The 13,636-nt window shown below is 36.1% G+C and overlaps 1 protein-coding gene across 1 annotated transcript in view; it reads left to right on the forward strand.

Moving 5' to 3' along the window:
• LOC122798020 (ethanolaminephosphotransferase 1-like) overlaps window positions 1-13,636 on the forward strand; it is a 1,115,305-nt gene that overhangs the window by 976,323 nt on the left and 125,346 nt on the right. Inside the window, exon 8 of the mRNA XM_044066615.1 lies at window positions 3,668-3,848. Within this exon, the coding sequence (XP_043922550.1) occupies window positions 3,668-3,848 (181 nt within the window). The remainder of the gene's footprint in view (window positions 1-3,667; window positions 3,849-13,636) is intronic.

Raw genomic sequence — 13,636 nt, forward strand, 5'->3', positions numbered from 1 at the left:
CCAGCTCTGACGCACAACCTTCAACGAAGGTACGCCCGTTCATGCATGTCTCCACACAGAAGACGTTCTAGCTGAGAATCAAACCGAACAGCGTCTTACTGTGAGGCGACAATGTTACCGCAGCACCACCACTGCAGTACTTACTGAAAAATGTGAATAAGAATGGATAATTACTGAAAAATGTGAATAAGAATGGATAATCCGATTAGATGCAGTTATGTCACCTGAGATTAATGAACGTGTTTCCATTAAACCCCTGTTGAAATCTCACCTTCTGACACATTGAGGGTTTTATATATACTGTTGCATATTTGTATTTATATTTTTGACTAATTGTTGATTATTCATGACTTACATTTTTATGTGCTATAACGTTTAGGTACTGCTACTAAGTTTTAGTGTTGTTTTTAACAAGTTATTGTGTAATTAGATTTAATGGTACTTTTCCGTTAAACCCCTACCACGTCTTTGCGCTGCTGTGTTTTGGAGCTATTTTCTCATTCATACAGGACTGACAAATGTGATGTTAAAAGGATCATTTTCATTACATAAGGTTAACTTTTTTTTTTAATGTTTTGACTGATGCTGCATAGGAGCAGTTTTTATAATGTGAAAAACAAGTCCTTTCATTTGCATGTGAGGGCTGAGTCTGGGGACTGTGAGCTTTGGCAAGACCGATATTTTTTTTTTATTGCATTGCAGTGCAGTACAACTCTGAAGACTTTTTCAGAGCATCTTGCATAGCTGAAAAATACAGCTGCAGTGCAATTTATACTTTATAAAGTTTGCAGTTGTTGATCTGACAGCAATAGACAATAATCCTGAGACCTGGGCGCCATCTTTCTCAGTACTGTGTGATATGATACATGCTAAAGATCACCCGATCCAGGCATATCCAGTACTATAAATCTTTTTACCTTCTCTTGATGGTATTCCCTACATTAACCTTTTTCTGCAGTGATGCAGGATTCTTTGTTAAGTATTATACTAAAATATTTATCAGGGATCTTACCAGCTTTGCTTTGTGTTCTGATTCTCCCTCCTCTATTTTTATCTTTACTACTACATTTTTACATTTCCCTTTTTTCCATACATATATCTCAACGACGAAATGTATATGTACTTATATATGTTTACATTCCACTCAACCAAGGTATCGTATGTCTATCTATACATACATAGGTATAAACATAATGTATTGCATTTGTTCATTTGCATTATATTACTTTTTTTGAGTTCCACACCATCATCCCTACTTTATCATTTGATAACCGAATAAATCCACTAGGCACAGATGCCTGTTTTCTTAGTTGATTCATTAGCACTGTATGGTTACCTGACTTTATATACTTATTTTTGTGAAATATGCCTACAGAAAACCTTATTGGTGGACTTCAGCTATTTCTGCAATGACAGTACAGTACTTTATATACAAGGTAAGAAAGGTCACTTGCTTCTGGGTGAAATATGTGTAAAAAAAAGTCTCCCACAACTGGTAAGGGTTTAATGGTGGACTTCAGCTATTTCTGCAATGACAAAACAGTCCTGTACACCTAACATAATAATAGAAACTTGTTTGTCAGTTGTACAGATGTACTTGTCGCACAGAAACATGTGTCTGCTACTGAAATACTGGCAAAATACAGCAGCGTGAACTGGTATGGATTTAACAGAAAAGTACTGATTTGATTGCTGTGGACTATAATTCTTAGACTGAATGCTTTATCTGATTGGTATATCTGGATTTTAAATACGATGCAGTTAATGGTTTTAGTTAGGTCTGAAGAAGCTGCCTGAAATAGCAGTGAAAGCGCTTACCATTTCTTTACATTCTGTTTTTATTTTTGTTTAATTAAAGTGAATACTCCTAGCTGTAGTGTACGCAGAGTTCTTTGTTTTATTGGAAAGGGAATATTCCCGTACCTTAAAATTGGCAATCTCCCACACCTGTTGGCCATCTGTTTGCTTCAACCAAGTAGTGTTGAACAGACAGGTGATGGTTTAGGCGCACAGTCGTTAGTGCCCTACATCCATATAATGTATGTATATAAGTATATGCTTTTTTATATATATATATATATGTATGTATGAGTATAGATATGTGCATGTATATATATATATATATATATATATTTATATATATTTTATATATATATATATATATATATATATATATTATATATACATACATATATATATATATATATATATATATATATATATATAGATATATATATATATATATATATATATATATATATATATATATATATATACACACACACACACACACACACACACACACACACACACACAAACACACTGTAATGTGCTTTGTTTCTTGCTGCCCTTGCTTGCAAATGCATGAATGAAAAAGGGTCACCTGACCTGCCTAGGTATACAGTTAAATAAATAATAAATAGTAAAATGTCGAAAAATAAGAAATGGCCAAACAAAGTAGGCTAAAGGTTAATTAACTGCATTTTATGTTGTTGTTAAAATGTTTTATGAAGGTTTAACTCCACAGAGAAAGCATTGAGTGGGAGGAAGAAAGTAACTTTTGAGTTGGCAAAGTTGCATATTCATAAAACAGAAGGCAGTTTTCTGGAACTTATGTTACAACAAAGAAATGATGTTTGGCTACGGAAGTTTTGCAGTTATAATGTCTGGCAAGACTGGCAATGCAAAGTAATTGTTGACATTGAGTTTCTTAATTTATATGACTTTTTACATCAATGACATAATATACCACTGTTCAGATAATTACAGAACATGGTTGTACCTTTCTTCGGTCAACATTCCATCTTACTGATTTGCTTGACAGCCTATGTTTTATATGCCACAATGTGCAGAGAAATCATTGGAACTTTCAGACAGAAACCACTGGACAATTAGGGCTGCCACAATAGTGACTGCAGTAGCAGGGTTGTAAAAGCAATAAAACAACTGCTATGTACAGCTATAAAACTACTGATTGGGCGGCCATGCCCTCAACCAACCTGCTCCGCTTCCATGTTCTTATGATTGCATTGGACTCACCAATAATTTTTTTCAGAGCTTTCATAGAGTGATTCTGGGGCACAGTCCGTTTGTTGTGCATGAATGTCTAGCTGCTGCTGTTTATATAGCCTAATGTCACTGCAAATCTTATTTGTTGAAACATTTGTTGTAACTGGGCAATATCAGTAAGGTCATAGTATTTGACCAGACTTGTAAAATGAATCTAATTATTTGAAACCCGATAAATAATGAAAGGGCAGCCTGAGCTAAAACTGTCCACTTGGAGCTTTTGTGTTGGTGCATGCACACTTGCAACAGTCAGGATAATTATGCATTTATGTACATGTATTTGAATCTGTCTGTATCCGTCACTATATACATTGATGCATAGTTTTATATATATATATATATATATATATATATATATATACATACATATATATATATATATATATATATATATATATATATATACAGACACACATGCACACACACACATATATATATATATATATATATATACACACACAGGCATATATATATATATATATATATATATATATATATATATATATATATATATATATATATATATATATATACTTTGTACACATTCAGGCTCATGCATTTTGTTCATTTGTATTTTTTTTCTTGTGTGTTTTTTTAGAGCTTACAAGAAGAAAACATTGAAGACATCTTCTTTGTATGAAGGGATTCTTCCACTGATTTCTCCACTTCTTCTGTTTATACTGTTGACAGTGTGGGTGACCTTTTCTCCTAGTAGTATACTGGCAAAACAGCCTAGACTATTTTTATGGATGGTTGGCATCACAAACTCAAATATTACTGTAAGTAACTGCAGTGCACTGGAATTAGAAACAGATTTATCAGTGTCTTACATTCATGCTGGAGTCTTTCACTTCTGAAAACTGCCCGTTATTTAATTGAAATTATTTGACTCAGACTGTGAAACTTTCTGCCACAGAAAAGCATTTATTTCTGACTCTTATTATTTTTCACTTGTTTATTCTGGCCTTGTTGCTTAAAAAGAAGGAAAAAAAGTGACATATGAAAACCCCATTTAGAAATTATCTTGTCAGTTGTAGGACTGGTAAAATATAGTACTTCTGAGCAAACTGGTTTGTCCACCCCACAAAACAAAAAACTATTTTTGTTTTCTTCAGAACACAAAGTAAGCATTTTTGGAACACTCTACAGTAATATGAAATGCAGAAAAAAACATGTAAACTGTATGATAGTGGAGAAAAAGTCACAAAGTATCTTAATTATAAAGCATGGAAATAGCTCCACATACTGCATGCATTAGACTAACATCTAGTGCAACAGGTAATAAGGGAAGCAAAGATGACTGAAAACACAGGCAGAGCTGAAGCTGGAGTAACAGGGTAACAGTGGCCAGATAAAACTGGGTCATGTGTGCTGAGGAAATAGCATGGAGTTGCAGTAGCAGGAGTGAGAGAGGAGGTACAACAAAACTATTGTTCTGAAGAATTAAATATTACTGAAGAAGGAAAGATAGTGTAGGTTGGGGAAAAAGAGATGGAACACAGAGTCAGCAAGTCTAGTATCATGTGGAAAGTTGTAAATTAAGCAGACCTAAGGGGTAGAAGAGAAACCCAAGGAAGAAGGTAAAACAAGTGACTTTAAACTTAGGGACCAAATCCATTGGCTTAACTAGTTAACTAGATAATAAGACTGACACTGTTTTTGCCAAAAAGTGCTGATATGTTTGTGACACCTGAGCAAGGTTTCCACATCGAAAGTTGGCAAGACATAAAGCAACTGCTTTACTGACCACAGGAAAAGCAGTGAAGGTAAAATATGACAGTCCTGGGGCCTTTCTGTAAGACAAAGAACATAATTTAGTTAACATAGCATTATTTGTTGTGCATATTTGTGTGTGTGTGTGTGTGTGTGTGTGTGTGTGTGTGTGTGTGTGTGTGTGTGTGTGTGTGTGTGTGTGTGTGTGTGTGTGTGCGTGTGTGTGTGTGTGTGTGTGTGTATGCAGGCATACATATTTGCATGCTTGGTGTTAGACCCCCCCCCCCCCCACCCTGCACCAGCTCAATGTTATTAAATAACACATACTTGCTATACAGCACCCGATATTTTGTTTAGCATGATTGTTTTTGCACTACCAGTGGGCAGACATTATTGAAACAATCCATACCTAATCCCACATTGCACAGTTAATAATAAACAAAAAGCTTATACAAAACACAATCACTAACCCCTCCCCCATCTTCCACGCCTGGCTCCATGGCAGAGAAGGATGAATCCCTAACTGCAACCTAAATGACTGGGGTTAAATGTATATCTCACACAGTGGAAGAGACAGACAGGGACAAGAGTGAAAGGACTTGACCCACTCACCTCTCCTGGGGGAGGGTGGGCTGTGCCTTCTCAAGCAGCTTGCAGGGTCAGTTAAATTTTTCCAGTGGAGTCTATAGGAACCATCTCCCATGTTTCAAGGTTGGTGGATGAGGTCATGGCCTGCTGCTGACAGTGTTCCTTGTAGAAGATAAGAGAACATCTAGCACAAACAGCCAGTCTCATGCCCCTTCAGTGTGCATGGGGATGTAGAGCCACTAACAGGAAATGCCTTGAGCCACCCCTGATGGCCCTCCTTGACTAACATTCTCACTGTTTGTGATAATGGACTGAATGGGTCCATTGGTTGAGAGAGGGCTGACAAAAAAGAGCAAAAACAAATACTAGCCCCACTGACACACACACACACACACACACACACACACACACACATACATTGAGAAAGCCAAACTCAAGGGAATACATTAAACTGTCAATCCCTACCTTGAGCACTTCAGATACACTTCACATAATTTGACAAAATACATTTAAACATGTAAATGACAGTACAGTACATAAAAAAGATAAATACTTAATCCCTTTAGGAAGTCGCACAAAATAGTGCTTGCAACAGTCTGTAAATCTGAAAGAGCTCTGACCCTGCAATGCAAAGAACTCACACATATTTAAAATGCACATAAAAGAATTGAGGGAACTAAATTTACAAAAAAACAAAAATTGCACATTGATCCCATTGCCAAAAGGAAATGACTGCCCACCCAAATGCTAGTGGAACTATGTAAGTACAAAAACCATTACAGCATAAAAGTAAAATACATTTGCATTAAGCATTTCATGTCATCAGAGGCAAACTAAATGCACTCAAAAGAAAAAAAAATGCCTTGTATTCCATGTATGTTCACATTGACATTGGAATTACCTGATACATCCAGCATCTATTTTGTAACATTCTCCCTTTTAAGAATTTCAGGAGTCTTCTTTCAGATTCGAAAGTAAAATCTGACTGACCTGTCTAAGAACACCTTCCTAATTCCCAGGCATCAAAAGCACTGCTGCAATCCCCAGATGCAAAACTCACGCAGATCAGTAACTAGATACATTTAAATTTGCAGGTGAATGTCCCCCGACTGTCTTTACCATAAAACTAAAGTTGTAGACAAAAAAAAAGAAAGCTTCTCTTTACTCAAGTTGGTGATCATGCCATGTAAAAGCTTACACCCAGAAAGCCAGCCACCCCTTTGCCTTCCCATTGCTATAGCTGTGGCCCTACCCCCTTTAATGATTCCACCTCCCAACCCAATTCCTAAATTAATCCAAAACCAATTCAAGCAATATAGAAAATTTGCCACTAGTAGTAAAAAGAAGTAGATCCTAATTAATAAAATATGAAATGCATGTCCTAACTTCCTCTGCCCCTCACTCATCAGTTGCAAGTCTTTACCTGAAGCTAGTAACCTAGACAGGGAAAACACACCTTAATCCTGCACTAAATGATAGTATTAATTTTTAACACCAGTGCTTTGTTGGAATTCAAAGCAAAATAGATGTCCTGGTGAGGCTATATGGTGTCCCGAATATCTCCAGCTCCATTCATAGAGATTAGGAAACAGCAGACCGCAGCACACAGTATGACAACATCTGATGTCTGCAGGACAATAGGAGTCCCACCCACATGTTATTCAGTTTCAGCAACAAACAAAAAACACAAACATGTCCTGCAGCAACCAGTCAGTTCTGTCCCTTTTGCTGTACAGCTACAACTTTGAAAACATGTTGAACCAAATTTATATATAAAGTTTATATAAGCTCCAGTAGCAAAAGGTGCCATTTTTAAATCATTGCCTTAATATTCAGCAACTGTCCGTGCTCCCTTGACCTTTGTTATTGTCTGGTCAATCATGTGAGTATATGAAGTTTTAACAAAAGGACATAATGTTGACTGATACGTCAGATGAACCTGAGATAGTGCTATTACTTAGCAGGGTGAATGTGGACAATTTTATTGTATTGTAGTAGATTACATGATAACAGCTTAGTTGTGTCTCATATCAGTTTTTTCTACCTCTTAACACTATACTATATCTCTAACAGTCTCTCACCCACTCTTCTTTTTATTCGTTTATTTCACAGTTCCCTTATCCAAATTTCTAATAAAGTAATTGTGGCTTCCTTCTTCAAACAAATTGTGAGTGCTGAAAATATTCAGAAGACACAAACAGGACAAATACCTCATTTCAGCAAGTAATTAGGGCTTTCTGTATTTTTGTCTTAATTATTTTTCATTTATATGGACTTTTATGCCTCCCTTCCTTAATTAATTGTGAATACTGAAAACTGACTGCAGTAGCACAAGTGGGCTCAACAGGAATAAAACTCAGCTGCGGACTGGGTCTTTCTTTCCTTATATGCAGGTTTTGTTTCATCTATGCTTTCATTAAAAGTGCTGGTAAATGTTTCTAAAGCTCTAACAAACTAGATTTTGTGCATGCTGTTAGGGATGTCATTTGCTGAATTCCCCCTTTTTTGTATAGTTTCCCTCAGCATCGCATTATGCTAAACCTGTAACCTAGTGTGCGGTACTCACTTTATCCCAACTCACACCCAGTGCATAACCAATTGATAAGAAAACTAAAACAAAAAGTAAATGTAAATTAGGTTTATATTACAATAATATAAATGTAATCAGCGTATTGCTGTTTCCTCTGTAAACTCCTATAACAGAGTGTATGTGTTTTGGCATTTCGCTTAGTTACTTCAATCCTGTATTAAGAGAATCAGCACCTACCTTATATCCCACTGATTACTGATAGTTTTTGAGTGTATGGTGTAAGTGACTGACCATGCCAGGAACCGCCCTCTCCATTCACCCTCGCTATGCTTGGGCTCTCTCTGCTTCACTACCCTACCTCCAATTCCCACCCAGTCCCACTTCACCTATATTTATTCTAACCATACCACACCCCTTGTCTAATTAACCAGTCACTCCAAATTCAACAAGTAACATACAGTCTTTCATACCACATCTAACTCCTCCCCTTGTCCCTCAACCTTTCACATGAAATGATACTTCACACTTGCATCTGATACTCACTAAGTCTCCTCTAGCTTTAGTCATACAAATTACTTTCACAAATATCACAATGCTACGCTGGCATATCTCTATCCTTAGTTTGCTAACAACACTCCTCTGCCTCACCTTTTACCATAATCACATAATTACACTCACACACTCTCCCACCTACCCCTTCACCACCACTCCCCATACCTTTTTTTACAAATGTCTCCACAGCTGCACACCTCTTTAACATCTCCAATACAAGACTGTTCAAATATAGATACTTTTGATCACTATTCTCCCCTCATCTAGCCAGTAAATACACTAAACTAGCAGCTAAACTCACACACCCACTTATCCATGTAAAAATTCAACTTAAGCTAAGTGGTGACATTCACCCAACTCAAGTCCTACCCATACACAACGGGTACCTTATATTCCAAATAATACTCGCACACAAATCATCACTGATCTACAAAACAACAGCTCCAACATTCTACTCATCAATATGAATCTAAGAAGCCTTTTAAATAAAATTCATGATTTTCATGCTTCACTCTCCCTTTATGCCCATAATATGTATAGACTAGATAGAATAATGAAACAAGAAGGGGGTATAGCTATACTATACAAAAATATTCTTAAACTTGAATGTATGTATTTAACTCCACAATACACCAATAATGCTGAAATACTAACCTGCTGATTCAAAATCAATCCAAACAAACACATTATTATAATCTCAGTCTACATCCCTCCTGATAATCCAACAATTATTGAAAACCTTCTCAGCTGGTCATCCTCTACATTTAACCAATAAATCATTATTATGAGAGACTTCAATGCAAACTAGCTTACCTATACTTCAGATAATCTCACTAACTTCATAAACCTCTATGGATATACCCAAATGATAAATTCAGCAGCTAGGATAGATAAGCATAGTAGCAAACATTCAATTCTAGATTGGACCTTAACCAATAAACCCTCACTTGTCTATCACTCTGGGTTTCTCCCAGACAGCTTAAATGGCCACCTACACACTACTTACTAAGGCATCATCCTAACCCTCCAAAAATATAATATACAAACTAGTTTGGAACAAAAAAAATTTTTCAACAACTACTTTTAAATGACTTCTGCAGCACTGTGACTGGTCCCCATTAACACACCTCCACCTTGATACTGCTGTCACATACTTTAATAACAAATTCCTTGAAACTAAATACTCTAGCCCCCCCCCCTTAGAAAAATCAGAGGAAAATCCAATTACTCTCCATGGTTGATCAAAGAAACTAAGCGACTACTCAAATAAAGAGACAAAGCTGGTTTGGATATCAAAGCAACAAAAGCCAAACTTCCTTCAACTTCTACCGGAAGTTAAAAAACAAATAAAAAAATATTAAAAATAAAAGAAAAAACTATTTCAGAATACAGCAAAAACACCAGAACACACAATTCTGTGGTGCCATTAAACAGATTTTACAACCAGGACAAGCCTTAACTCCAACCCCACACTACCATAAATTCTAAGGATAGCCTAGCCACTCAGTTCAACTCATTCTTTATCAACTTCGTACCATCTTTAGTGAATAATAACTGTGACACTCCCCTATATATTCCAACTATAACAGAAGATACCTGCAATCCTTTCACCCTAAAAGCTGTCCAAACTAGCTTCACAAACAAACTACTCAGTAATTGAAAGAACACATCCCTTGCCATTAATCAATTACCCAATGAATATCTCAAGTTAGCAGCTGATGCCATCTCCTACCCAGTCTCTGTAATGATTAACCGATCAATCACAGAACAATATATTCCCAAACTCTGGAAATGTCCTACATTATTCCCATACACAAAGGTGGCACTTCAAGAGAATTCTCCAACTATAGACCATTTGCCATCTTGTCACCCCTATAAAAATTCTGGAAAAGTGTATTCACTTACAACTTATAGACTACCTAATTAGCAATAACCTACTTGCCAGCTTCCAACATGGCTTTTGAACCAAACATAACACAACTGCCCTCATAAGCTTTACAAACTCAATAATCATTTCAAAAACAAAGGACAACATGTTGCTTCTGTCTTTCTTAACATGTCTAAGACATTCAACACTGTATCACATCAGAAGCTTCTCAATGAGCTCTCATCCCTAAATCTATTCCAAACAGCTCTTTCCTGGTTTCATAATTAACTGTCAGATAGACAACCAAGCTGTGATGTGGAAAAATGATATCTCCTCCTACTTACCCATTAGAGTTGCCGTCCCTCAAGGATCAATCTTAGGCCCACTTCTCTTTACAATTTTTACCAACAAACTCTACACTGCTGCTCAACTTTCTACCTTAATTTAATATGCTGATGACTCTGCTTTAATAAGTGCTGCTTTCACCCTTCCAAAACTGCAAGAAATTACCCACAAATCATTCTCAGACATAAAATCCTACCTGTCCAGCTATCAATTAATTTTAAAACCAAACAAAGTCAAATTAATGTTCTTCTTCAACAATAAATCCAGTGATAAAACACCACCCTTTTTATCTACTCAGCCAGTGAAACAAAAATTTAACCCCTCTCTCATACCGAACTGCTTGGTGTCACCATTGCTAGTAGCCTGAGATTTGAAAACATATACCACTAACCATTAAAAAGACCCACATCAAGCTAGGCTCACTCTACAGAGCTAAGGCATTCCTTACCAATTCTACCAGGCAAGCAGCTGCCAGGACACACCTTCCTCTTCCTTGCTATATGCTTCCTCTATCTTCACTAACCTACAAAAAACAGATCTAGTTAAACTTGAGGCTTAACCTACCACATCTCATCTCTGTACTGCTCTTCACCAACTGAAATGTCTGAAATTAACTAACCTGTTATCCTCACTCAGATTACAACTGCCCATACCATCATTAACCAACCTGATAAATGTCTAGCACTCCAACATATTGTTTAGCCCTACTCAAACAATATAACTCTATGATTTACTGACAAATGCCTGCTTGTTTGTGTCTTTTGGCTTTTCCCGGTTAGGGGTCGCCACAGCGGAACTCCGGTCCGCTAATGATTGGTAGTTGATTTTTACGTGCCGAGCTACCAGCCCTGACGCACAATTTTCAATGAAGGTACGCCCATTCACGCATATCTCCATGCAGAAGACGCTCTAGCCGAGAATCGAACCGGACAGCGTTTTACTGTGAGGCGACAACGCTCCTGCAGCACCACCACCGCAGACTGACAAATACCTGCTAAAAGTCATTAAATCATATAACAGTTTTGGCAATTCTCTATACTCCAATACTGTCTCTAGAGCCTGGAACTCTGTTCCTCAACACATCATTATCACCACCAACTCATCCAAATTTAAGCAACTCCTCAGAGCATACTTAGCAGATAATTGGCTTTGTTTATGCACTACCCCTGACTAAAGGAAAACAAATTACTCCCTTTCACTCTCCACTCATTACTCTATCTCTCATGTATTCTCATGTGTGTAATCTAGACCTTTTTTTCTGCTCTGTCCCTTCTCATCTATCTGCCCCCCTTCCACTACTGTCTAATTACTATTACCTTCTTCATCTCCTTTATCTCTTCCCTCTAACAATGCTCTTTACACTTTAATCTATCTACTACTTTTCTGTTTTTCATTAAATTCTGCATACACTGTATGGCAAAATTGCTTTTCTTTTTGTATAATCTAAGTTACTATTTTCATTCTTGCTCCTTTTGAACCATGGATTTCCATGGTTTAAGTATCACTTTTTAATTAACTTAAATATGACATATGTAAATTTCTGTATGATGTTCCTATGTAAATTATTTAATATTGTATTGTTAACTTACTATTACTTGGAGCTTTTCTCCCTGAGCCTCTACTGAAAATGGGCTTTTAGCCCAGTCAGACTTACCCGGTAAACAAATGTTAAATAAATAAAGGCTGATATTAAGCAATATGGTTGCATAGCTTGCATATCTTGTCATTGTGCCTACAGTACCAGAGGTCCCTCCCCTATCATGTTAATCTAACAGATGAAAAATATTAAAGCTATAAAAATAAAAAGCAAATGGTGTAACTGGGAAGTAGATGTCAAAATTCTTTGTGGAGATTAGTAATGGATAAACTGACAGTAAAAGGAAATATGCCATATAAAAAATAAGTGAGAGAATATGTTTACAATTCAAGAAGAAGAAACTGCAGAACATGAGTTTTTGAAATGTAAAAGAGCAAAAAGGTTATGGGGAATGCTAGGTAAAGAAGATTTTTTTGAAGATAAAAAAAGATAAAATAAATATGGGTATGATTAAATACGGATATTATAAGAAAAGAAGTAACACATATGTTAAAAGAATAGATAAAAAGTTATTTTATGTTATATGGCATATATGGAATGAAAGAATAAATGAAATTATGTTCAATGATAAATGGATTTTGGCAACAATATTAAGTAAAATCAGATGGTGTTTATGGAGAAAGGAGCTGGGGTCTAATATAGATGAAAATTTAGTATGATTGTAAAAGAAATTATGAATATGTGTAAACAGATTTGTATATCTATATATTTGTACATTTGTAAATATTTTATAAATAATAGTTATTTTTGCATATAAATAAAGGACCCCTACCATGTTAATTGTTCAGTCCAATACCTGTAATATTCATAAATATATGAATCCCTTACTCCCCATTTATCTCTAGAGATCATTTACTGAAAGTGCTAACCAAGACAAAAATACATTCTGCATAGGATCTGACAGTGTATCTCATTTCTTAATTAATAGTATTCATTAAATGTGGCCTTGCAGACACATTCATTAAACATTTTAATTTAAGTTAGACTACTTGTTTTGTCCGTGATAAGTAACGCACAGCAGTGGAGATGCGGTTCCATAAGTGTGGCCATATAACTGACCTGGGTAATTACATACCTATCAGCCTTACGATCTTCATCTGCAAAACCATGGAATGCTTTAACAGCTAACTTTGTTAAATTGACACATCAAGAATTTTTTTTACTTTACCCCCAACAGTTTGTCTTTATGAAGGGTAGATCCTATTAATTTTAAAATGATAAAGTTCTTTGAAAGGATTAAGGAGACTGTTGATTGTGATCATATAGTAGAGAGCTGTATCTTGATCTGGCCAAGGCCTTTGACTCCATTCCGCATGCTGGCATCATACAAGAACTAAATGCTTTAAAAATCGACCCATGTGTGGTAAGGTGGACA

This window comes from Protopterus annectens, chromosome 3.part1 (genome assembly GCF_019279795.1).
Source record: "Protopterus annectens isolate FY-2018-M chromosome 3.part1, PAN1.0, whole genome shotgun sequence".
NCBI classification, from domain to species: domain Eukaryota; kingdom Metazoa; phylum Chordata; order Ceratodontiformes; family Protopteridae; genus Protopterus; species Protopterus annectens.